Here is a 22,770-nt window from a genome sequence, read left to right as displayed (position 1 = left end):
AGCTTCATGGTCAATTCTATATCCATATGTTGAATTCCATTGATCCTGAGAGAAAACTCAGAATGATGAAGGATTATTCTGAATAAAACAAAGATTAAGATTAGAATGAGAGTTGATGAGGAGAGCTCTCATGTTCCAAAAGGGCGAGCAACTCTGGGTGCTGTAGCAACTAAGTTTCTTCCACAGCGTCTTTTCTCTCTCCTCTTCCCCCTTCAAGGTTCTTAAGGATGTTTGTCCATCCATTCTGTCGCTGGCTCAGAGTTTCCTGCACTCCCTGGACCAGAGTATAATTTTGTTTGGCAGTCTGCTATATAAATATGCATTTAAGTTTTTTGACACTTACTGCCAGCAGGTATGTTGAAATATTTATTTTGGAAAGGAGGGAACAGGGAAAAGGAAAGAAATGCAATTCTAAGTGACTTGGTGTGGTCTGATGTTTATTTCTTGTTGGTTGGTGGGCATTGAAGGAGAAAGAACTCTGAACTGGAAGCTGGAAAAACTTAATTCTAGTCCTAGTCTTGATAAAATGAAGAGACTGGACTGGAGGATCTAACTCTGTGTTTTGAGCTCTAAAATTCTCTGAGTCCAAAACAAAGGTCCAGATCCAGTCTGCTTCAAATAGACGTTGGCTTAAAGGACTGGGGTTATTAGGCAGTTTTCACAGTACAGGAATGAGTTTTAAAATTCAGCTGCAAATAATCAACTGCCAATGGATCTTGGAGTTGTTCTCTAGAAAAAGGTGTGGTGAAAAACAAAGGAAAAATGCCTGAGGGCCTAACCCTATTCCATGAACATGAGACACAAAATTTAGTAACACTTCCGGAGAGGGAGGGCTGTATTGGTGCAAGGTGATTACAAAAACAAAGAAGAAAATGTCTTATTTTGTATTTGTCTTATGTGCTATACTATTATTAACAATGGTAAAACACATTTGAATGGAACTTTCAAAAATGAAGACAAAATTTAAAGCAGTGATAGATTCATCTGGTATGAGCTACTACAATTCAGAAAACCCTATGACTTGGTATGGAGAGCAATATAAAGGAAAGGGCGATGGCATCTAAGATCTGTTTTGGAACCACATCAATGTCTTAGAGACACTATCATGACTTATGTATGCTTGAAACATAGAAGTCTAACCCATAAAATCCTTTAAAACCTTTAGCTCCTTGAGTGCCATCTTTTCAGTAAATTTCAGCAGGTTAAGTTCAACCACAGCTTAAAGGGTAGTATGTAACCCATATGAGAAAAAGAAAGAGAAAGACTAGACTACACCAAGGAGGAAAAACAGGAGGGCTTAGACGGTGCTCCCTGATAAATCATGGGAAATAAGTAAAGATGGTAGTGCAGTTAGATTGGCATAATCCTAAGTCTCTTGACTCCAACATTAATGAAAACTAGATAATAGAATTAGACAATGGGAAGGCTGGGCTGGGAGTTTAACCCAGTTGAGATTAGAATGGCCTCAGGTGTGAACCCCTTTAAGATGGCCATACCACATTTTTGCTTTACACTGTCTTATTGACTCTTCTTCATATAGGAAGTGGTTGGTGCGCTAGTGACCCATATCTGCAGCGGGAATGAAGCCGAAGTTGATACTGCATTGGATATCCTCCTAGACTTGGTAGTTGTAAACCTGTCTGCTATGAGACTGAATGCTGTCTTTGTGAAGGTATCTGGTTCTTCCAGTGACATATATTGAATCACTTTTCTTTCTTACATATATCTGAGAGATATCTGATATCTGTTAGTTAGCAACAATTTATTTTGTACTCTAGATATTGAACACTATCATTGCTAGAGGGGTGGGAAGGAAGTGAGGTTATGGGCAAATAATAGAAAATATAACTCATATCTGTATATGTATTAATTCACTCAGCAAATACTTTATACGTAACTATGTGCCAGGCTCTATTCTGGGTGCTGTGAATATGAAAGTCAATCCTTGCCTTTGATGACAGAAAGTGAGACACATAAGCAAGTCACTATAAATATAACATGATGAATTCTATAATAAAGATAAGTGCTATAGATATGCCAGAGTAGAAGTAATTAATTATGCCTGGAAAACTAAAGAAGTCTTCAAAGAGGAGATAACATTTGAGTGATTTGAAAGATGGGAATGATTTCATGAGAGAAGGTAAGGAGAGTGCATGTAGGCAGAGGACAGTTTGAACAGAAGCAAGTTTGCACCCAAGTCCTGATGTGCCAGGGATGAAAAGTAGACCAGCATGGCTGGCAAATAGGATATATGGTGAGGGGTGGTGGGAGGTCAGGCTGGGAAGACATAGGACCAGACTAGATTATAAATGGTCTCGAATACCATACTAAAGAGTTTCGACTTTATTTTATAGACAATAAGGAGCTGTTACAGCTTTTTAACAGGGAGTTGACATAGTCAAGTCTAGGCTTTAAAAGATAACTATGTAAGTGAAATAAGCCAGATAGAGAAGGACAATCTCTGTATGACTCCACTCATATGAGGAATTTAAACATGTGGACAAAGAGAACAGATTAGTGGCTACCAGGGGAAAGGGGGGGTTGGGGGTGGGCACAAAGGGTGAAGGGGTACACCTACAACATCACTGACAAACAATAATCTACAACTGAAATTTCACAAGATTGTAAACTATCATAAACTCAATTAAAAAAAAAAGATAACTAGGGGCTGGCCCCGTGGCCGAGTGGTTAAGTTCGCGCACTCCGCTGCAGGCGGCCCAGTGTTTCGTTGGTTTGAATCCTGGGCGCGGACATGGCACCACTCATCAAACCACGCTGAGGCAGCGTCCCACATGCCACAACTAGAAGGACCAACAACGAAAAATATACAACTATGTACTGGGGGGGCTTTGGGGAGAAAAAGGAAAAAAATAAAATCTTTGAAAAAAAAAAAGATAACTATGTAGGCCATGTTATCCCCATATTAAGGATGAGAAAGCTGAGCCTTTGCCCAGTGTCAAAAAGTAAGTAGTCCCCTTGTGACTCCTTCCACACCTGTAGAGAATGAATAGGTAACTCATGGAGTAAGAGCTAAGGGATGAGGTGATAAGAAAAAAGGTCCGAGACATAACTTTTGGCAGAATATTGTTTTCACTAAGAAAAAAGGAAGAGTAGAGACAGAATAGGGAGGACTAGAAGATATATTAGGAAAACTAAGCAGAATATCAACCCTTTGGGCTCTGAGCATAGCTTTAGAGAACTTGAGCTTTTGTGGAGCAGATGCCTGGCTATCTGTGTGTGTGCCTCTTATAACGGTTTTAACTTTTTGATTTAAAGGAGAAAAATATTAGTTGTTAACTCATTGTTGGCATTGTTTTCCTCACAGGGCATTTTAGATTATCTGGAAAATATGTCCCCTCAACAAATACGAAAACTCTTCTATATTCTCAGCACACTGGCATTTAGCAAACAGCATGAAGCCAGCAGTCACATCCAGGTAAGAGGCAATGTGTTGAGAAAGACTCTTTTAAACCTCTTTAACTGAAATCAGCTGAACAAAATCACTCTAGCCTTTGAGTAGTAGAAATAGAATACATTGCCGTATGTAGTCTCAGCATTTGTTCATTCTTTTCTTACCACAAACATTGAGTACCGGCTGTGCCTACTGAGGTGGTAGGTATAATAGACCTTCTGTCCTCAAGGGGGCGGTCTATGAGGGTAGAAATGGGTCTGTAGTCAGCTAACTATGAAGCAGCAGGAAAACCATTCAGGTTCTGCACCGAGTACCGTGGGGACACAGAGAGTTCCCTTGTTTCCCAGGGAACATCTGCATCTAAAATGGACTTCATCTGTGCCGACTTTCATTTGTGACACTGTTCACTGAAAAAGCCAGGCAAAGGGACTAAAATAAGAGATTAGGTTGGAATCATAACTTTTGAGTCTTTTGTATCTGTAGTACCACCCCGTGGCAGTAATCCATACTGGACTGTGACTTTGAACAATCAGCACCCTTTTTTAATTAAAAAAAAAAATTGGCTGGGTAATATATACACATGGTACAAAATTCGAAAGGTATAGAAACGTGGTGAAAAATAAGTCTCGCTCCCTCCAGTCCTCTAAAGTCAATCTCTGTTACTAATTTATAGCTTTCTCAGATGTTCTGAGCATTTGCAAATTTGCTGTTTACTTATATTCCACTCCTTACCTTCTTGTTCTTCATCTTGCGTTTTTCATTTAGCAGTATATTTTGGAGATTGCTTCACATCAGCAATATAGAGCTATGTCATTATTTTGTTTTATTTTTTTATTGAGGTAACATTTGTTTTAACATTATGTAGGTTTCAGGTGTACAACATTCTAATTTAACATCTGTATATACTATAGCATACTCACCACCAAAACTCTAGTTTCCATCTGTTACCATACAATGACCCACCTGGCTCTCCGCCCAGCCCCCTTCCCTTCTGGTAACCAGCAGTCTGTCGTCTGCTTCTATGTTTTTTTTTATATTTCCTGTATGATTGAAATCATATAGTATTTGTCTTTCTCCGTCCAACTTATTTCACTTAGGATGGTACCCTCAAGGTCCATCAGTGTTGTCACACATGGCAAGATTTCATCTTTTTTTTTTATGGCTGAGTAGTATTCCATTGTGTATATATGTGTACCACATCTTCTTTATCCATTCATCCATCAATAGGCCTTTAGGTCGTTTCCATATCTTGGCTATTGTAAATAATGCTGCACTGAACATAGAGGTGCATTTATCTTTTCGAATTAGTGCTTTGCTATTCTTCAGATAAATACCCATAAGTGGAATAACTGTATTGTATGGTAGTTCTATTCTTAATTTTTTGAGAAATCTCCATACCGTTTTCCATAGTGGCTGCACCAATTTAAATTATTTTCTTTTTTAATTGTGGTAAAATATCCATAACATAAATTTTACTATTTTAACCAATTTTAAGTGTACAATTCAGTGGCATTAAGTACACATTCACAATGTTGTACAGCCATTGCCACTATCTATTTCCAGAACTTGTTCATCATCCCAAATAGACACTCCCTACCCATTAAGTAACTTGCATTGCCCTTCCCCGAGCCCCTAGTATTGATCTACTTTCTGTCTCTGAATTTGCCTGTTCTAGTTACTTCATTTAAATAGAATTATGCAATATTTGTCCTTTTGTGTCTGGAGTATTTCACTTAGTATAATGTATTCAAGGTTCATCCATGTTGTAGAATATATCAGAATTTCATTTCCTTTTATGGCTGAATAATAATATTCCATTATATGTATAGACCACGTTTAGTTTATCCACTTGTCCATTAATGGACACTAGCTTTTTTCCACCTTTTGGCTGTTGTGAATAATGCTGCTATGAACATTGGTCTACAAGTATCTGTTTGAGTCCCTGTTTTCAGTTCTTTTGGGTATATACCTAGGAGTGGAATTGCTGAGTCATATGGTGACCCTATGTTTAACATTTTGAGGAACCACCAGATTGTTTTCCACTGCAGCTGCACCATTTTACATTTCCACAAACAGTTGAGGGTTCCAGTTTTCCCACATCCTCACCAACACTTGTTTTCCATTTTTTAATTATAGTTGTCCTACCGGATGTGAAGGAATACCTCATGGTTTTAATTTGCATTTCCCTAATGACTAATGATGTTGAACATCTTATCATGTGCTTAGTAGTCATTCATATGTCTTCTTTGGAAAAATGTGTATTCACATCTTCTGCTCTTTTTTTTTTTAAAGATCATTTTTAATTTTTTCTTCTCCTTTTTCTCCCCAAAGCCCCCAGTGCATAGTTGTATATTTTAGTTGTGAGCCCTTCCAGTTGTGGCACGTAGGATGCCACCTCAGCACTGCCTGACGAGTGGTGCCATGTCCACACCCAGGATTTGAACCTGTGAAACCCTGGGCGGCTGAAGCCAAGTGCGCAAACTTAACCACTCAGCTACAGGACTGACCCCTTCTGCTCATTTTTTAAATGGGTTGTTTTTTGTTGTTGTTGATGTGTAGTTCTTTATATATTCTGGATATTAATCCCTTACCAGATACATAATTTGCAAATATTTTCTCTCATTCTATGGATTTTCTTTTCACTCTTGATAGTGTCCTTTGATGCAGTTTTGATGATGTCCAATTTATCTATTTTTTTCTTTTGTTGCCTGTGCTTTTCATGTCATAATTAAGTAGAACCATCGCCAAATCCAAAGTCATGAAGATTTTTTCCTATGTTTTCTTCTAAGAGTTTCATAGTTTTAGCTCTTAAATTTAGATCAGTGATTCACTTTGAGTTAATTTTTGTATATAGCGTGAGGTAAAGGTTCAACTTCACTTTTTGTGTGTGAGTATCCAGTTTTTTCAGCACCTTTTGTTGAAAAGACTGTCTTTTCCTCATTGAATGGTCTTGGCACCTTTGTGGAAAATCAGTTGACCATAATATATGTGAGGGTTTATTTCTGGACTCTAATCCTTATATGTGCATCCTTATGCTAGTAGCACACTTTTGATTACACTAGCCTTGTAATAATTTTGAACTTGGCAAGTGTGAGCCCTCATGTTCTTTTTCAAGATTGTTTTGGTTATTCAGGGTCCCTCGAAATTCCATATGTGTTTTAGTATGGGTTTTTCTATTTCTGCAAAAAATGCTGTTGGGATTTTAATAAGGATTACATTGAATGTGCACATCACTTTGAGTGGTATCATCGTCTTAATAATATTAAGTCTTCCTATTTGTGAATGTGGGATGTCTTTCCGTTTATTTAGATCTTCTTTAATTTCTTTCAACAGTGTTTTATAGTTTTTAATGTACAAGTTAAATTGTTAAAAGTCAAAAAGTTAATTTGTTTCCTTGGTTAAATTTATTCCTGAGTATTTTTTTCTGTTTCATTATTTTAACTGAACAACCAATGATACTACAATAATTTGAGCAAGTCACAACGATAACAATAATAGCTATTATTATTCAGTGTCTGCCATGTGCCAGGCACTGTTCTAGGAATTTTTTGGAATTTGTATCTGATCCTTACAAAACCTTTCCCATTTTATAGATGAAAAAAATTGAGACTCAGAGAGATGAAATGCCTTGCCACACAGTTAATAAATGATAGACCCCTTGCTATTCTAGGGCTTTTGGCACCAATAGTCATTGGCTCTCTTGCTGTATCATTTCAGCATCTTCATCTTTTTCTGTCATTGTCTCCTTGCAGGATGACATGCACTTGGTCATACGAAAACAGCTCTCTAGCACCATATTCAAGTACAAACTCATTGGTATTATTGGTGCTGTCACCATGGCTGGCATCATGGCAGCAGACAGGTATGCATGGAAATTCTGACTTCTGTGGCTCAAGGTCAATTAGTCAGGCTACTGCCTTACAAAATAAAGTGTTAACATTGTGTAGACATCATTATAATAGTAGACATTAAAACCATAAGAGAAGTGAACACTTGTTTTTTGCTATTTTCCCCTATTTCCTTCTAATCTTGACTGTATATACCACATATAATTTTTACAGAATTTGGATCATAGTCATTACAGTCTGATAGTTAAAAACTAGAGATTGCCAAGAACTAAAGTTCTAGAAATGTTTCCACAAAGAGGGAACCCTTGGTCTGGCCTAGTGGCACAGCACTTAAGTTCGCACGTTCCGCTTCGGTGGCCTGGGGTTCACTGGTTTGGATCCCGGGTGGGGACCTACGCACTGCTTATCAAGGCATGCTGTGGCAGGTGTCCCATGTATAAAATAGAGGAGGATGAGCACAGGTGTTAGCTCAAGGCCAATCTTCCTCAGCAAAAAAAAAGAGGAGGATTGGTGGCAGATGTTCACTCAGGGCTAATCTTCTTAAAAACAAAAGAGGGAACCCTGATCCTCCTGGGAGGCATTTTCCTCCACTTGCTTCTGTTCTAGGCACTAGACAATACAGGTTTCTCCATTGCTGTGTTATTCCTGTCTGGGACATCATATTTGATACAAATAAAGTCTTCCTGTGGATTTTTTTTCCCACTTGCACTTTGATGCCACAATTGTAGCATCTAAAGAAGCATCAGAGTTGGGGCTTGATAAGATGTTACCATTACAGAATGACTTTGGAGTTCAGTTCGGAAATGATCTTTCAAGGCTAGTCCCGGTGGTCTAGTGGTTAAGTTCAGCGTGCTGTGCTTCAGCAGCCTGGATTTGGTTCCTGGGCGCAGACCTACACCACTTCTCTATTAGTGGCCATGCTGTGGTGGTGGCTCACATACAAAAAGAAGAAGATTGGCAGCGGATGTTAGTTCAGGGTGAATCTTCCTCATCAAAAACAACCAACCAACCAAAGGAATTCCTGAGACCTCAGGAGACATCCTTAGAATCAGCATTAGTAATCTGTAGAGGCTGCATAGTGTACTAGTTAAGATTTCATTCTCTGGAGCCATATTGCCTCCCTAGGGTCAAATACTGGCTCCATTATTTATTAGCTCAATGACTTTGGTCAAGTTACTTTACCTCTCTGTGCTTCTGTATTCTTATATCTGTGAAATAAAGGTAAGAGTATTTACTTCATAGAGTCATTGAGAACATTAAATAGTTAAAACAATGCCGAGTGCTTGCTCCTATGATTATTACTAATTTAGTGTGCACTTAAAGAAAATCTAAGTTAGCTGTCACTTACTCTAATCCACATTTTATATGGTCTAAATAAATATTCTTCTGTACCTTTGTGCACTTTTATCTCCACCTCTATCCCAGGGAAGGCAGGATTCTTAAACTTACTGCTGGTTGTTACAAAATATTACAAAAGTCAAGCTAAAATTCCTTGTTTTTATTAGATCTTCCAGTTTGACCCAAGGGAGAGCAGCCCTGAGCAGTGAACAGTGCACACAGGTGAGCTCTTGTAATGTGGTTGGTACACTTAGGAGTAACTGAAGAATGGCTTCTGGTCACTGTCATTTTACCAGAAAGAGTGCTTTTTTCAAAATATGTTTTCCTGAATTCATAGCTTTTGTGGTTTGTACCACCCTTGTGGGACTTAGAATCTACCGGCTTGGGTTGCATTCATTTCTGTATTTGTCTAATCTCCCTAATTAAATTATAAATTCCTAGAGAGCACGAAAGGTGGGCCATGTTTGAAGAATAGCAGATTGACTGGAGCTTAGGGACAAGTAAGTGTGTAATTGGAGAGTTGGAGATAAAGCTAGTTTGGAGATAGAACACAGAGGGCCTTGAAGGTGAATCAAGACATTTTGATTTAACTTCTTATGCAGAGGTAGTCCTTAAGGGTTTCTTAGCACAGAAATGGCATGATCCAAGCTTTGCTTTAGAAAAATTAATCTGGCCACATGTGTCTGATCAGTTGGAAAAGAGATCAGAACGAGACGGACTGATCAGGAGGCTCAAGAAAACCTCAGGTGAGAGGTAATAAGAGCCTTGCCAGTGAAATTGGAAAGGAAAACTCTTACTACTGAATGGGTGAATGGTGTTCAAGAAACATCGACAGTGCCAGAGCTGAACTGTCCTTTCTCTTTGGCTATTCCAGGTGACCTCCCTGCTGCAGTTGGTTCATTCCTGCAGTAAGCAGTCTCCTTGGGCCTCTGCGCTTTATTATGATGAATTTGCCAACCTGATCCAAGGAGGAAAGCTGGCTCCAAAAGCCCTGGTGAGGCCAAGTTATCTTTTCTTACAGCAAGAAAGTGTGAGGGCTGCTTCCCTGCAAGCCCTGTCTCTGTTCCACTGCAAAATTAGATCATCCTGTGGGCTCTTCCATATCCTAGTTGGGAAGGCTGTTCTGACTCACCCTGCCCCAGGCCTCCTTCACACAATAACAATTATAATAGTAATGATGAGGAGGATGATAGTTTTGTTGTTGATAGCCACCATTTGTTCTATGCCGGGTACTGTGTTAGGCACTTTTCATGCATTATGTCTTTTCTACTTCATAATAATGAAGTATATATCGTTATTTCCTTTTTAGAAATGAGGACACTGAGTCTTAGAAAAGTTAATAGTTTATCTAGGGCTCCCCAGCAAGTACTCCCTGGGCTACACAACCTTTTTTGTTTGCTTGCTTCCTGAAGGAATGGGCTGGGCAGACCATCTTTAATGATTTCCAAGATGCCTTTGTGGTGGACTTCTGTGCTGTTCCAGAAGGGTAAGTACTGTTTACCCACTGACTTGATTGTACTGCTGAAGAAATTATGTCAGTTATGTCAAGAGGTGGTACAGACATCAGAATGCCCTTGACCTCAGCCAAGTCTAGCCACTCCTACAGCTTTTTTCCTCCCAACCCCAACACCCCAGCTCCAGAATTGCTGAAAGCTTCCCCACTTGTTCTTTCTGTTTCTTATTTCTCCTCATAATAGGGGAGATTGGTTTGTTCTAGTGGTTTCCACCGTAGACTTGCATACCCTTGAGTTGGGGATCAGATTCTGGGTTCTCTCCACAGTGACTATCCATTTCCCGTGAAAGCTCTCTACGGACTAGAAGAATACAGTAGTCATGATGGGATCGCCATCAACCTCCTGCCACTGTTGTTCTCTGAGGACTTTGCGAAAGATGGGGGTAGAATGACTTCACAGGAATCAGACCAAAAGTCAGTACACTTTTTCTTTTCTAAAACCTCTGTTGGTGTTTTGAATATTTACAGGGAATTCCACAGTTCTTGCAATCTGTGGGGAACTTGTTTGAAAAGGATTTCTCCCAAGACAGGTAGTATTTGGAGGGGTTAGCGAGAATGGGGCAGATTCCTTGTTTTTCCTTGGACCCTGGGGTTGGTATTTGCGTTGCCTTATGACAGCCAGCAGATATGCTGTGAGGCTATTTTTGTTTCTGTTTCTTTCTCCCTCCCATGTACTTATTTGTCTACCTCTGCCACTCTCCCTCCTTCCATCTTATCTTCGCTTCTCCTAACATAAGGACAGTCACTCTACTCACTGTCTGCCTTTCTCCAGTTCAGTTCATTATTTTATTTGCTAAGCATCCATTCAGTTTCTTGTCATATGTTCTTAAAAGGAAACATTTATCCTGGACAAAATTCCTTAATTATCAGTTTGGGCTCCCTATAAACATGAACTAATTTGCCTATAATATGCCTGTAAAGTGTGATCCAGAAATGAATTTTTCCTTCCCAGATTGGTGTCTCCACTGTGCCTGGCTCCCTATTTCCGGTTACTGAGACTTTGTGTGGAGAGACAACATAATGGAAACTTGGAGGAGATTGATGGTTTATTAGGTATAGTGTGAGGGTATCAGATCCTTTCTTCTTTGTAACCTTTCTTTGGTAAACTTAGGGAGGGGGCACACCAGTACATGGTGTGTGTAGGAAGGAATTTTCTGATTTCACAGAGTAGTATAGCAGTAATAGTGGAATTCCAAAGACAAAATAGTACATACAGACTCCCAACATATTAACAAATCAACTGTTATCATAGTTCCATGTTGCTTTATGGTCTTTTCCTCTAAAATTGTTGCAAGACTTCTTAATTATATTTGTTGACCACTGCATAATATGGAAGTATTTTTGAGACTAATCAAAGCTTGACCTTCAAATACGAGTTCAAGGGGAAAGTAAGTAGAAGGAAGCTAGCTCTAGGGGCGGCATCCAGGCTCTACTGACCTCTACTTAAAGGGCGTTAGAAATGTCTCTTCTTCCCTTTCAGATTGTCCTGTATTCCTCACTGACCTAGAGCCTGGAGAGAGGCTGGAGTCCATGTCTGTTAAGGAGCATTCGTTCCTGTGTTCGCTCATATTTCTTACTCTCAACTGGTTCCGAGAGGTGAGCAGAGTTACTAGGACACTTCATGTATTGTCTATAGTTCCTCTAAAAAGGAAACTATTTTCTTGGTTCCCATAAGACTCCTTAAAAATCCTCCACCAAGCCCTAACCCCTGTATGCTTCTTCAGCTGTTATGTCCTACCCCTCTCCAATTAAATGTAGCCAATTCAAAATACGTAGAATTCACTTAGTATTGCCTATGCTTTACTATCTCCAAGCCTTCTGGTTTATTCTTACTTCTGCCTGGAGTAACTTCACCTTCTCCACTGTGAAAATACTCTTCTTCCTTGCATAGGTGTGCACTTAAAGTTTCAGTTCAGTGAGATCAAGTGAATAGTAGCTTTCCCCTTCCTTTAGAATGTACATGTGCTTAATGAAATGCACAGTAGTAATGAAATATGATGAAAATGGTGGTAACATCTTACATCTATACCTTGCTTCCTTTCTCAGGCATATTATTTCTGAGATTGTTTGTTCACTTAAATTATCTCTTCTTATCCTCACAATTATATTGTGACATAGGACAGGTATTATAATTCTTGTTTTACACATGTGGAATTGCAGGTACAGAGAGTTCAACATCATTAAAATTTATCAAGCACTTACACTGTGCCAAATGTGGAGCTAATTTCTTTATTTATACTATTTAATCCATACAGCAACTACATTCCCGTTTTATAGTTGAAGAAAGAAAAGCTCAGAAAGGTTAATGACTTGGCCATGGTCCACACGGCTAGTAAGTAGCAGAATAGGACTTGAATCACCAAAGTGCGTGCTCTCTAGCCACTGTACTATTCCACCTTGTTACTTAAACACTTTGTTACTTAATCCAAGTAGAACTAGGAGTGAAAGTCCGATCTTCTGTATTGACTCAGGGCTTTTTTTCTCTACAGCATCTTGCTGAGAGCACTTTTATATTACAGACTAAACTCACAGATCCTGTCACTGAATGGCGTCTTTTAACTCTGGATGAATAATGCAAACAAGGTGAAAATTGGAACAGTTCAAAGTATGAGAATATAATTTGTTCTTTTGCAGGTTGTAAATGGCTTCTGCCAGCAAAAGTCACCCGAGATGAAGGGGAAGGTGCTCACCCGGTTAAAGCACATCGTAGAGCTACAGAGAATCCTGGAAAAGTACCTGGCAGGTAAGGGGTGTCGTATACTGGTAGCCCTGCTAGGACACAGTGAGGAGATAAAGAACTGCTTTTAAGCCAGGCTCAGCGATAGCTGTCCCCTACTCATCTGGGACGAGAAAATATGTGCTCATGGGGCTTGCCCCGGGGCCGAGTGGTTAGGTTCGCGCACTCTGCTTTGGTGGCCCAGGGTTTCACCGGTTCGAATCCTGGGCGCGGATCTAGCACCACTCATCAGGCCATGCTGAGGTGGCGTCCCATGTACCACAACTAGAAGGACCCACAACTAAAATATATACAACTATGTACTGGGCAGCTTTGGGGAGAAGAAGGAAAAATAAAATCTTTAAAAAAGAACTAAAGAAAAAGAAAATATGTGCTCAACAAAATTTTTTTTAATGAGCATGTCCATTTTCCTCCCATTGTTACCTCCAAGAGATATTGCTGCTTAAGAAAATAAAAAATATGAAACATTGGTTGGGCTTTTGTAGTTACTTTACTTCTTTGGAGATCACACTTCCAGTGCCTCTTTGCCTCCCTGAACATGGTGTGAACCAGGAGTAAAGCTGAAAGGCCTCTTAATGCTTTCTAACCATTAAGTAAACTTGTCATTTTAAAGTGCTAGCCTAATTCTCTGGGGAAAACATGGAGCCTCCCTCAGCCCTCATCTAAATGATTGTGTGTAAAACAAACTTCTCTGTGACCAAATGTTGTTAATATTTTTAGATTTTAAATGTTAGTTTATTTTTAATCCTTTTCTGCTTGGATTTATTTATTTATTTATTCTTGGGGGTGAAGAATATTGGCCCGAGGTGACATCTGTTGCCAATCTTCCTCCTTTTGCTTGTGGAAGATTATCCCTGAGCTAACATCTGTGCCAGTCCTCCTCTACTTTGTATGTGGGATGCCGTGACAGCATGGTTTGATAAGCAGTGTGTAGGTCCATGCCTGGGATCCAAACCTACGAATCCTGGGCCACTGAAGCAGGGTGTGCAGACTTAACCACTACGCCACCAGCCTGGCCCCACTGCTTGGATATTTTATATCATTATTTAGAATGATTTTATATTAATTGATCATAATCAATTAATATGATATTCCTGCACGATATCTCTGACCATTTTGCTATGCCAAAACAATTAATGTCAGATGACTTGAATGCATCTTACAGGCATTTAGCCATGCTTGGTAATTCTAGAAACTAGTTTGTAGCTGATCAGATGATTGCATTCCAAGTCTAATGGTGGTGTGTGGTGCGTATATGTTAAGCTTCTGTCTGCTCTCTGTTTCAGACATCCCAGACTATGTTCCTCCCCCTGCAAACTTTGACTTGGAAACTTTAGATATAACACCTCATACTAGTACTGCTGTTTCAGCAAAAATCAGAAAACAAGGAAACATAGGTGAGTGTGTTCTTTTCTTCTTATTCTCTGTCTGCATAGGACCCACACTGAATTAACCTAAGAGGTCATATGCGTCAAGTCATCAGTAATTGGACAGATTATGTAATTGAACCCTTTCTTTGGCATGGTTATAAAATTACCTTCTGTACCTCTAGGTGGTCTTCAGCACATTGTTTCCTGAAGGCATTGACATTTAGCAAACATGGTTATTGATTTTTTGAGTCACTTTTCTCTTTTTGAACATAAGGAGGAAGGAAACGAAAAGCAGATGACAGCAAAACATCCTCCTCTGACACACTTTCAAAGGAGGATAGTTCAGAATGTGACCCTACATCGTCTGATAGAAGTCAGCTGGAAAAGGTATTGGAATGATGGGTGTCCGTGAAGGTGTGTGACAGCCCAGTGAGATTAACAAAGGGTCAGCATTATTCTCTGCGTTTTACAGAGAGGAAAATTAGAGAAAGGAGAGGCAAACAAACTCTTCTGGGCCTTGGAGTGGCCCTCTCAGTAGCAGAGTTAGGGTTAGACTCCAAGTCCTTATCACTGCCACACTGTTTTTTCCAATTATTTTCTTGAATATTTTACTCCCTTTTTTTGTAACCCAGCAGTACTTTGAATTCTCTCTTGTAGCAATTATCAAATTTTGTCATAGACTGTAGATGTAGATATACTTCTCTTAGCCTCTTTCCCCTTCCAATCCCAGGTTATCAACTTCTTGAACTGAGATAACATGAAATGCTTAGTACAGTTTCTGGTACTTAATGAATAGCAGTTCCCTTTTCCTGTGACTCTACACCACTCATAGAGTAGATTTCGTGTGTTTATGAAATTGCCTGAACCACATGGACTAATTATTTCTGTTTTTTAGGTTCTGTTTATTGGGTACTTATTATGTATAGCTCCTCTAATCCTCCTAAAAATCCAAGGTTAATGTTATCCACATTTAATGGATAAGGAAAGTAAGATCCAGAGAGGGTAAGTGACTTGGTCAAGGTCACACAGTTAATAAGTGTTTGAACAAGGATGTGAAGCCAGATCTTTCTGGCTCCTAAGCTCATAGTTTTCTGTACCACAGCATAATGCCTTCATTTCTCTAATGGTTCATCCATTGGAAACCTACCAAGGGTCTTGATATATGACGTGTATCTCAGGATTAAATGAGGTCTCTGGACTATTTAGGGACTTTAGTGAAAGGAAGTCAGTGATGTGTTGAAAATAACAACTTTTTTGCATAAAATGAATGCATAATTATACTTTGAAATGTATTTCAAAAATTAGATTAATATAGAAGCTTTAATTATTTTGTTGACTGCTGCTACTTTCTCACCAGGACTTCAAAGGGAAAGAAGAAAAGATGTCAGTGTCACTACAGAATTACCGAGCTTTTTTCCGAGAGCTAGACATTGAAGTCTTCTCTATTCTGCATTGTGGGCTTGTGACCAAGTGTATCTTAGATACTGAAATGCATACCGAAGTAAGTGACAGAGCTGAGATCCCAGAACTTAATCTTCTTTCACAAAGTTCCTCAGCTCTATTCTTATTTCAAAAAGAACACCATGACATTGAGAGAAGTTGGACTCTGGCTCCCAAAGCCTTTATATGTAAAAGTAATGATGAATGATCATCCTCATTATCTTGATGTTTATAATTCTGGGTTCTTAATAGTAGGTTAGGCATTATAAAAGATCGTGCTAATGATGTGGTCCTTACCTTAGGTTACTAATAATAAGCTATTTAGATTGCTTTTGTAGAGCAGTACTGTTCTGGTTTATAGAGATCAATGCCATTTTCACTTTGCCATGACATTTGTTCAGCATCCATCAGAGGCTTATCAAGACCTTTTTTTATGTTTGCCGCTAATCTAAACTATTGGCATGTCAGTACTACATAGAGCATGATGCTGCCTTCAGATAGCTCATAATCTAATAAAAGAAGTAGACATAACTAGCAGCATGTGCTACATTGATGGTCTGAACCAAGTACCGGAGGAACTCTGAGGAGAAAATGGTAGTTATAATGCCATTGAAAGTAAAGGACATTTTCACAGAAAAGGTGATTTTTAATATGGGATTTTACCAGAGAGTAGAGTAGAAAAAAATAGAAAAAGAGAGTAGGTTAAAAAAAAATTGAGAAATAGCATGAATTTTTACAAGAATGTAAGCTCTTCAGAATAGACGGTATCTTTTCCCCCCAATCTTTCTACATCAGCTTGTACTTCGAGATTGTTCGTAAATGTATATTGAGTGAACAGTTTTAAGTGACACTGTATTTTGCCCATTCTACTTCTGATAATGTAATATACTTATAGTCTTCCTGCCCAGAGTTAATAGTAGCAAAACATTAGGGGAAAGAAAATATGAAAGGATTATTTAATGAACAGGAAAAAGCAAAATTCCCTTCAATTAGTCATTTTTTATTCCAGAAAACTTAAGTAATGCACCTCGGGTCCACAGCTGTAAGTATACACAGAGGCATTTATTTCTAGAGAAAAAGTATGTCTCCTAAAACTATACTGCCTCAAATTCCTATTTTCATAATTTGAAATTTTGTTTTACTTTAGAAAAGCTTGGCTTTTTGATTTGTTGACAGCACAACAGCCACTTATATGAAGTGGGGAAATGTTCCCCCTTTTTGGTAATGGTTGGATTCTTCACCCACTGGGAAGAATAAACATGAAGTGTGCTCCCCCCAAAAGATAGCTAGGACATGCTTGGAATTATTCTTCCCTTCCTCCTTGTGACAGGCTACAGAAGTTGTGCAACTCCAGCCCCCTGAGCTGCTTTTCTTGCTGGAAGATCTCTCCCAGAAGGTGGAGAATATGCTGACACCTTCTGTTGCCAGGAGAGTCCCATTCCTCAAGGTTGGTAGAGGCGGGGAGGCACAGGCCCTGGCCTTGGTGGGTTTGGAAACAAAGAGGTCTGAGTAGTGAAAAAGTTGTCACTTTCTCTGCATTGTGTTTGGGTCACTGGGCAGCCCTGTGCCAGACCACATTCACCTTGCTTTAGAAAAGAACTTTGAAATAGAGAAAACAAAAAAACCACCCAGAACAGGAAATGTATTTCTAAATGTCCCGAGCATTCCTGAATCCTGTTCTTTGCTGGTTTTGGTTTTAACAGCCTCCCAAAGTAAGCCTGGGCCCAAGCCTCAGTGTAAGTAGTTGGCTTTCTAGAAAAGGCCAAAGCCTCAAATGTGTTTATAATGCACAAATGTACTCATAGCCTCTGGTGAAGCAGTTGGATGGTGCAAACAACAGAATGTGAAGATTTGAGGGATAAGCATTTAAACACAGTATATCCATTTACTTGATTCTTTCTTTTTTGTACTCACTATTTACTCTACATTCTCATCAGCCTAAATGATTTCTGTTTTTGTGTGAGTGTTATCTCATTAGTAATTGTGGATCTATACTTCTCAAACATTGTTTGTACTCTCCAAAAGCCAGTCTCTTGGTTATTTGAAGTTGGAGCAAGATCCTTCTGTCAGAATATATCCCTCTGGGGCTGGCCTGGTGGCATAGTGATTAAGTTCACATGCTCAGCTTCAGTGGCCTAGGGTTTGCCAGTTCAGGTCTCAGACACTGACCTGCACACTGCTCATTAAGCCATACTGTGGCGGCATCCCACATACAAAATAGAGGAAGATTGGCACAGATGTTAGCTCAGTGACAATCTTCCTCACCAAAAAAATAAATAAAAATAATAAATAAAATGACTACTTTAAAAAAAAAAAGAATATATCCGTCTTTCAGAATAGAGTCTTAGGCAAGCAAACGATTTCTTCTCTTCCTTCCTGCCTGGTGGCACAGGTTGGACTAAACTCCATAATGAACTCTTAGTTCCAGAGAAGCTATCAAGCAGTTTCTTCTCCAGTAACTCTGAATTTATTATAGAGTAAAGGAAGCCGGAACATTGGATTCTCACATCTCCATCAGAGATCTGCGCAAGAAATTGCTCATAGTATTGTTCGACTGCTGACTCCCATGTGTAACCATCTGGAGAACATTCACAACTATTTTCAGGTTGGAAGCCTATCTTATCATTACAGAGACTTAGACGTCACTAAGAGAAATACTGAAGGAAAATACGGGCAATTGCTGAAGCAACTGTTCTAAAAGCATTTTTCCCTTTTAGTGCTTAGCTGCTGAGAATCAGGGTGTGGTTGATGGACCAGGAGTGAAAGGTCAGGAGTACCACATTATGTCTTCCTGCTATCAGAGGTTACTGCAGACTTTTCACGGGCTTTTTGCTTGGTGAGTATGTGGCAAGTATGGTAGGTAGAGATAATCGAGTGTCTTCTTGCTTTTACTTGTCCATTACCAAGGCACTGAGGTATAGAAAAGAAAGAAGAGACTTCAAAAGCCTTACGTAAGTATGGTGCCTATTCTTTTTGGAGTGTTTTTGTCTGCATCGTTTCATTTGATCTTGCACCCTCTGTGTCTTATGGAGCTGCTCATTTATTAATTCATTTGAAAATTAGGTGACTTGCTATTGGCTAATCTGTAACAAATCTGGCCATTCTGATTCTTAGCCGAGTTTGCTGTGGCAAGCTTTCTATAATAGCATCAGAGAGACTGTTACTTAAGAAGTTGTTATTAAACAAGTTGTAGATGAATTCCAGATTGTGTGGTCAAGAGCTGAATGCAGTGTGAGCTGGGGCATTTAGGAAGCAGTGGGACTTTGTGGGACCCTTGAAGGGTAGGTGTCCTTTGTGAGGGTAAAAGAAGGGGTTGGAGGGCACGGCATGGACAAAAGTAGAAAGGAGGGAGGTGTGTCCCTTAAGTGTTTTTGTTCCAAGGGCTGAGTCCTGGACCCTCTGTTCTCATTATACAGGTTGCCTGGGGAATCTCACCCATGCTTAAATTTTTGCTAAAATTTATCTTATGAGCTACAGGCATTTATATCCAGCTGCCTACTCAACACCCCCGTAGACGTGCCACTGACACCTCAGACTCATCACATCCGTAACCGAGTGTGTCATCCTTACCACTGCTCCTTCAGCTTTGCCTGGCTGGGTAAATGGCACCACCAATTGTCTGAGCCAGAAACCAGGAGTTATTCTTTGTCCCTTCCTCTACCCTCTTCCTTTTCTCTCTCCCACGTCTGATCTCCAAATCTTGTTGATTTTATCTTCTAGATAATATCTAAATAGCCATCTGTTTCTCTCCTTCTCCACTGCTTCCAGACTCCCATCATCTCTCACCTGGACTAGATTAGTTTCACAGTTGGTCTCTGTCTTCAGTTGCCCCACTCAGTCCATTCTTCACACAGCAGTCAGTCTTCCCACCATAAACTCAATCTTGTCCTATCCCAACTTTGGTTTCTGATTGCCCTTAGATTTTTCTTGAGTTCAAACTCTTTTACCTAGCTTATAAGGCCTTTAATTATCTGACTCCTGCCATTCCACTCACTGTCTTGCACTCCACCCTCCAGCACTCAGCACCCTATATACCTTTCACCTGGAAGGCGTCACACATACTCATCTTTCTACAAGGATCCCTAGCTTCCTTGATCCCTAGTCTTTTCTAACTCACCCTTGGGATCTGGATTTAAACTCCACTTCCTCAGAGGCATCTTCTCTGACCTCTAGGCCAGGTAAGCCTCCTTCCTGCCTCTCTAACCCCAGTTCTCTCCTAATACTCTGGTATTCTCTTATGATAGAATTTATTACATTTTATTATAATTGCTTATTCATCTGTCTTCCTGGCTAGACTGTGAGCTCCATGAGGGCAGAGACAAGTCTTTGTCATATCCTTACTGCTTAAAAACAGTGCCTGACAAAAGATTGTAACAGATGCGTTGTCAAGGAGATACATGGATGGCAAATAAACACATGCAAAGATGTTCAGTAGTATTAGTTATTAAGGAAATGCAAGTTAAAATCACTGAATGGCTAAATTAAAAAGATTTACCTTGCCAAGTGTTGGTGAGGATGTGGAACAGCTGGAACCCTCAGGTGCTTTTGGTGGGACTGTAAAATAGTACACCCACTTTTGAAAACAGTTTAGCAGTTCCTTAAAAAATTAGACATACACCTGCCATACAACCCAGCCGTTCTACTCATAGGTATTTACTCAAGAGAAACGAAAGCATATGTCTACACAAAGTCTTGTTCACGAATGCTTTTAGCAGCTTTATTTGTAATAGCCCCAAACTGGAAACAACTCAAATGTCCATCAGCCGGTGAATGGATAAACACATGGTGGTATATCCATATGGTAGAATACTACATGCAACAATATGGATGAAAAAAGAGTTATACTGAATCAAAAGTAAGACCATAAGAGTATGTAGTATTTGATTCCATTATATAAAATTCTAGAAAAAGCATATAATCTTATAGTGACAAGAAAACAGATCAGTGGTTGCCTAGCATTGGGTGGAAGGATGGAGGGAGGAAAGGATTACGAAGGAATACAAGGAAACTTTTGAGGGTAATGAATATGTTCATTATTTTCATTGTGGTGATAGTTTCATGGGTTTATATAGTCAACTGATCAAATTCAACATTTTAAATACATGCAGTTTATTGTATATCAATTATACCTCCATAAAGCTGTCTAAAAAAGAAACTTGGCCCATAATAGCCCCTCAGAATACATTTGTTGAAGGGAAGAAGGACTACCACTGGTGATGTGGAAATGTTTCTAGAGGAGTAGAAGATCCAGGGGCTCAGCCCGTGCTAGGCCTTGAAGGTCAGGCACAATTTAAATGTTGTCCAGGGAAGCAATTTGGGAGTTTTATGATCACAGCCATAGTATGATGAAAGCGGTATTTTAAGAAAATCCTTTTGGCAGCAGTGTGCAGGACAGATGGGAAAGGGATACAGAAAGGCCAGTCAAATGTGTCGCCATGATCCATGTATGTGATGATGATAAGGGCCTGGCCTAGTGTGATGGCCTGGGCTTGGAAAGGAAGGGACAGTAGAAAAGATAATCTGAAGATAGAATTCACTTATTCATATAAAAGAAAGAATAAACTCTTTATTGAGCACCTACTGTGCTCACCTGTGAATTAGATACTGATTTAGCAATTTGAAAAAATTATTCTGTTTTTTTGGAGAAGACTGAGACTTATCTCTAAAATATAGAGAATGAAGGAGATCTTTTTGCCTTGAAAATAAACCTAGGAGGACTGTAAGGTCCTTAAGGAACGACTGTTTCAGGTGCACTTCAGCTTCTAGTCTGATGCTCAGAGCTCTGGCTGAATTTGGCACTTGAGTACTTTCAGTATTCTGCTTCTCCTTTTTCCCCTGTTGACTTATGTTGATGGTACAGATTGGAGGCCAGGATCCTCAAATGCTGTCCAAGCAATCTTGTACCTAAGCTAAGCCGTCTTACCTTGACTTTCCTTTAGGAGTGGATTTTTTCAACCTGAAAATTATAATTTATTATATTCAGCCCTTGAGGTCCTTACTAACCGACTGAAGCAGAGAGAGCCTGACCAGCCCTTGGAGGAACTGCTCAGGTGGGTCAGACTACAAATCCCAGAGTGTTGTCTGAAGAAACTCCCAGGAAGATTGGCGAGATTTCTTGGCAATAATTTGGGTGTCTCAGTAGTTGTGAGAGAAATTGATATTGTCAGCTACTTTTCCTCAGTTATATGTATTTGTTACCTATGCATTCAGATAAATCCTGAAGCATTAGAAACTTCATGATCTTTCATCCTGTAGAGTTTGCCTTTTCAGGTAGTGACGATGAACGCACTGATCATCTGTGGTCAACTCTTGATTATCCAGGGACCTACTCTGTCTCCCAGTAGGGTTGGGTAATGAGGTAGCAACTAGTTATCACTGATTGCCTGTCTCCTTCTCCCAGTCTTGGAAGAAGAGGAGCCTAGGTTGAGGGCTAGGCAGTGGAAGAGGGAGGTGAGAAGGAGATTTAAGGGGCATGGCTCCCAGCCTCCTACCCGAGCTTCACCCAGAATAACTTATTCTTCCTCTCACCCCCCCTGATAGCCTAGGCTAGACCATCAAACACTTGAGTGGACTTGGACAGCTCAGGGATTTAGATGTATCTGTAATCCTTGTGATGCTTTTTTTTTTCTTGTCTCGTTACAGCCAGAGCTTCCATTACTTGCAGAATTTCCGGCACAGCATTCCCAGTTTCCACTGTGCTCTTTATCTCATCAGACTTTTGATGGTCCTTTTGGAGAAATCTACAGCTCCCACTCAGAACAAAGAAAAAATTGGTGATGAGCCCAGATCCTTTTTTTTTCCTTCATGAATAGGATTAATAACTCAAGCTTGTATACTTGGGGCTTCCTAGAACCTTGTACATTTTACATGTAGATCCCCCTTTAAATGTGGATGTGCCTTCTTGCTATACCTAAAAGGACATTTTCGCAGAAGAGCTATGACTGATCCCTGCTGACGTTACTTTAGTCTGAATTTGGTTAGTTCAGTTGGCTAGATAATTTTTTGCTTGGCTTCTGTTTATTCATCTCCTTCCTTTTGTTTGTGTTTTTGAATTATCTGAGACATTTGACAAAAAGAGACATAAACCATGACATGAAATCAGGATTAAGTGT

The 22,770-nt window shown here is 39.6% G+C and overlaps 1 protein-coding gene across 11 annotated transcripts in view; it reads left to right on the top strand.

Moving 5' to 3' along the window:
* FANCD2 (FA complementation group D2) overlaps positions 1-22,770 on the top strand; it is a 47,690-nt gene that overhangs the window by 15,181 nt on the left and 9,739 nt on the right. For 7 of the 11 annotated variants that reach the window (XM_070238442.1, XM_023619978.2, XM_070238436.1 and 4 more), the window contains 19 exons: positions 218-352; positions 1,541-1,672; positions 3,326-3,436; positions 7,165-7,274; positions 8,766-8,820; positions 9,473-9,592; positions 10,011-10,084; positions 10,379-10,525; positions 11,064-11,164; positions 11,592-11,707; positions 12,746-12,854; positions 14,135-14,245; positions 14,493-14,605; positions 15,576-15,719; positions 16,989-17,105; positions 18,135-18,263; positions 18,376-18,494; positions 21,598-21,708; positions 22,301-22,431. In XM_070238442.1, coding sequence (XP_070094543.1) covers positions 218-352; positions 1,541-1,672; positions 3,326-3,436; positions 7,165-7,274; positions 8,766-8,820; positions 9,473-9,592; positions 10,011-10,084; positions 10,379-10,525; positions 11,064-11,164; positions 11,592-11,707; positions 12,746-12,854; positions 14,135-14,245; positions 14,493-14,605; positions 15,576-15,719; positions 16,989-17,105; positions 18,135-18,263; positions 18,376-18,494; positions 21,598-21,708; positions 22,301-22,431 — 2,185 coding nt within the window. The remainder of the gene's footprint in view (positions 1-217; positions 353-1,540; positions 1,673-3,325; positions 3,437-7,164; positions 7,275-8,765; positions 8,821-9,472; positions 9,593-10,010; positions 10,085-10,378; positions 10,526-11,063; positions 11,165-11,591; positions 11,708-12,745; positions 12,855-14,134; positions 14,246-14,492; positions 14,606-15,575; positions 15,720-16,988; positions 17,106-18,134; positions 18,264-18,375; positions 18,495-21,597; positions 21,709-22,300; positions 22,432-22,770) is intronic. The other 4 variants (XM_070238440.1, XM_070238439.1, XM_070238443.1 and 1 more) reach the window with 1 other exon arrangement.

This window comes from Equus caballus, chromosome 16 (genome assembly GCF_041296265.1).
Source record: "Equus caballus isolate H_3958 breed thoroughbred chromosome 16, TB-T2T, whole genome shotgun sequence".
NCBI lineage: Eukaryota > Metazoa > Chordata > Mammalia > Perissodactyla > Equidae > Equus > Equus caballus.
The sequence above is the reverse complement of the archived record's forward strand: the minus strand, read 5'-3'. Positions and strand labels throughout refer to the sequence as shown.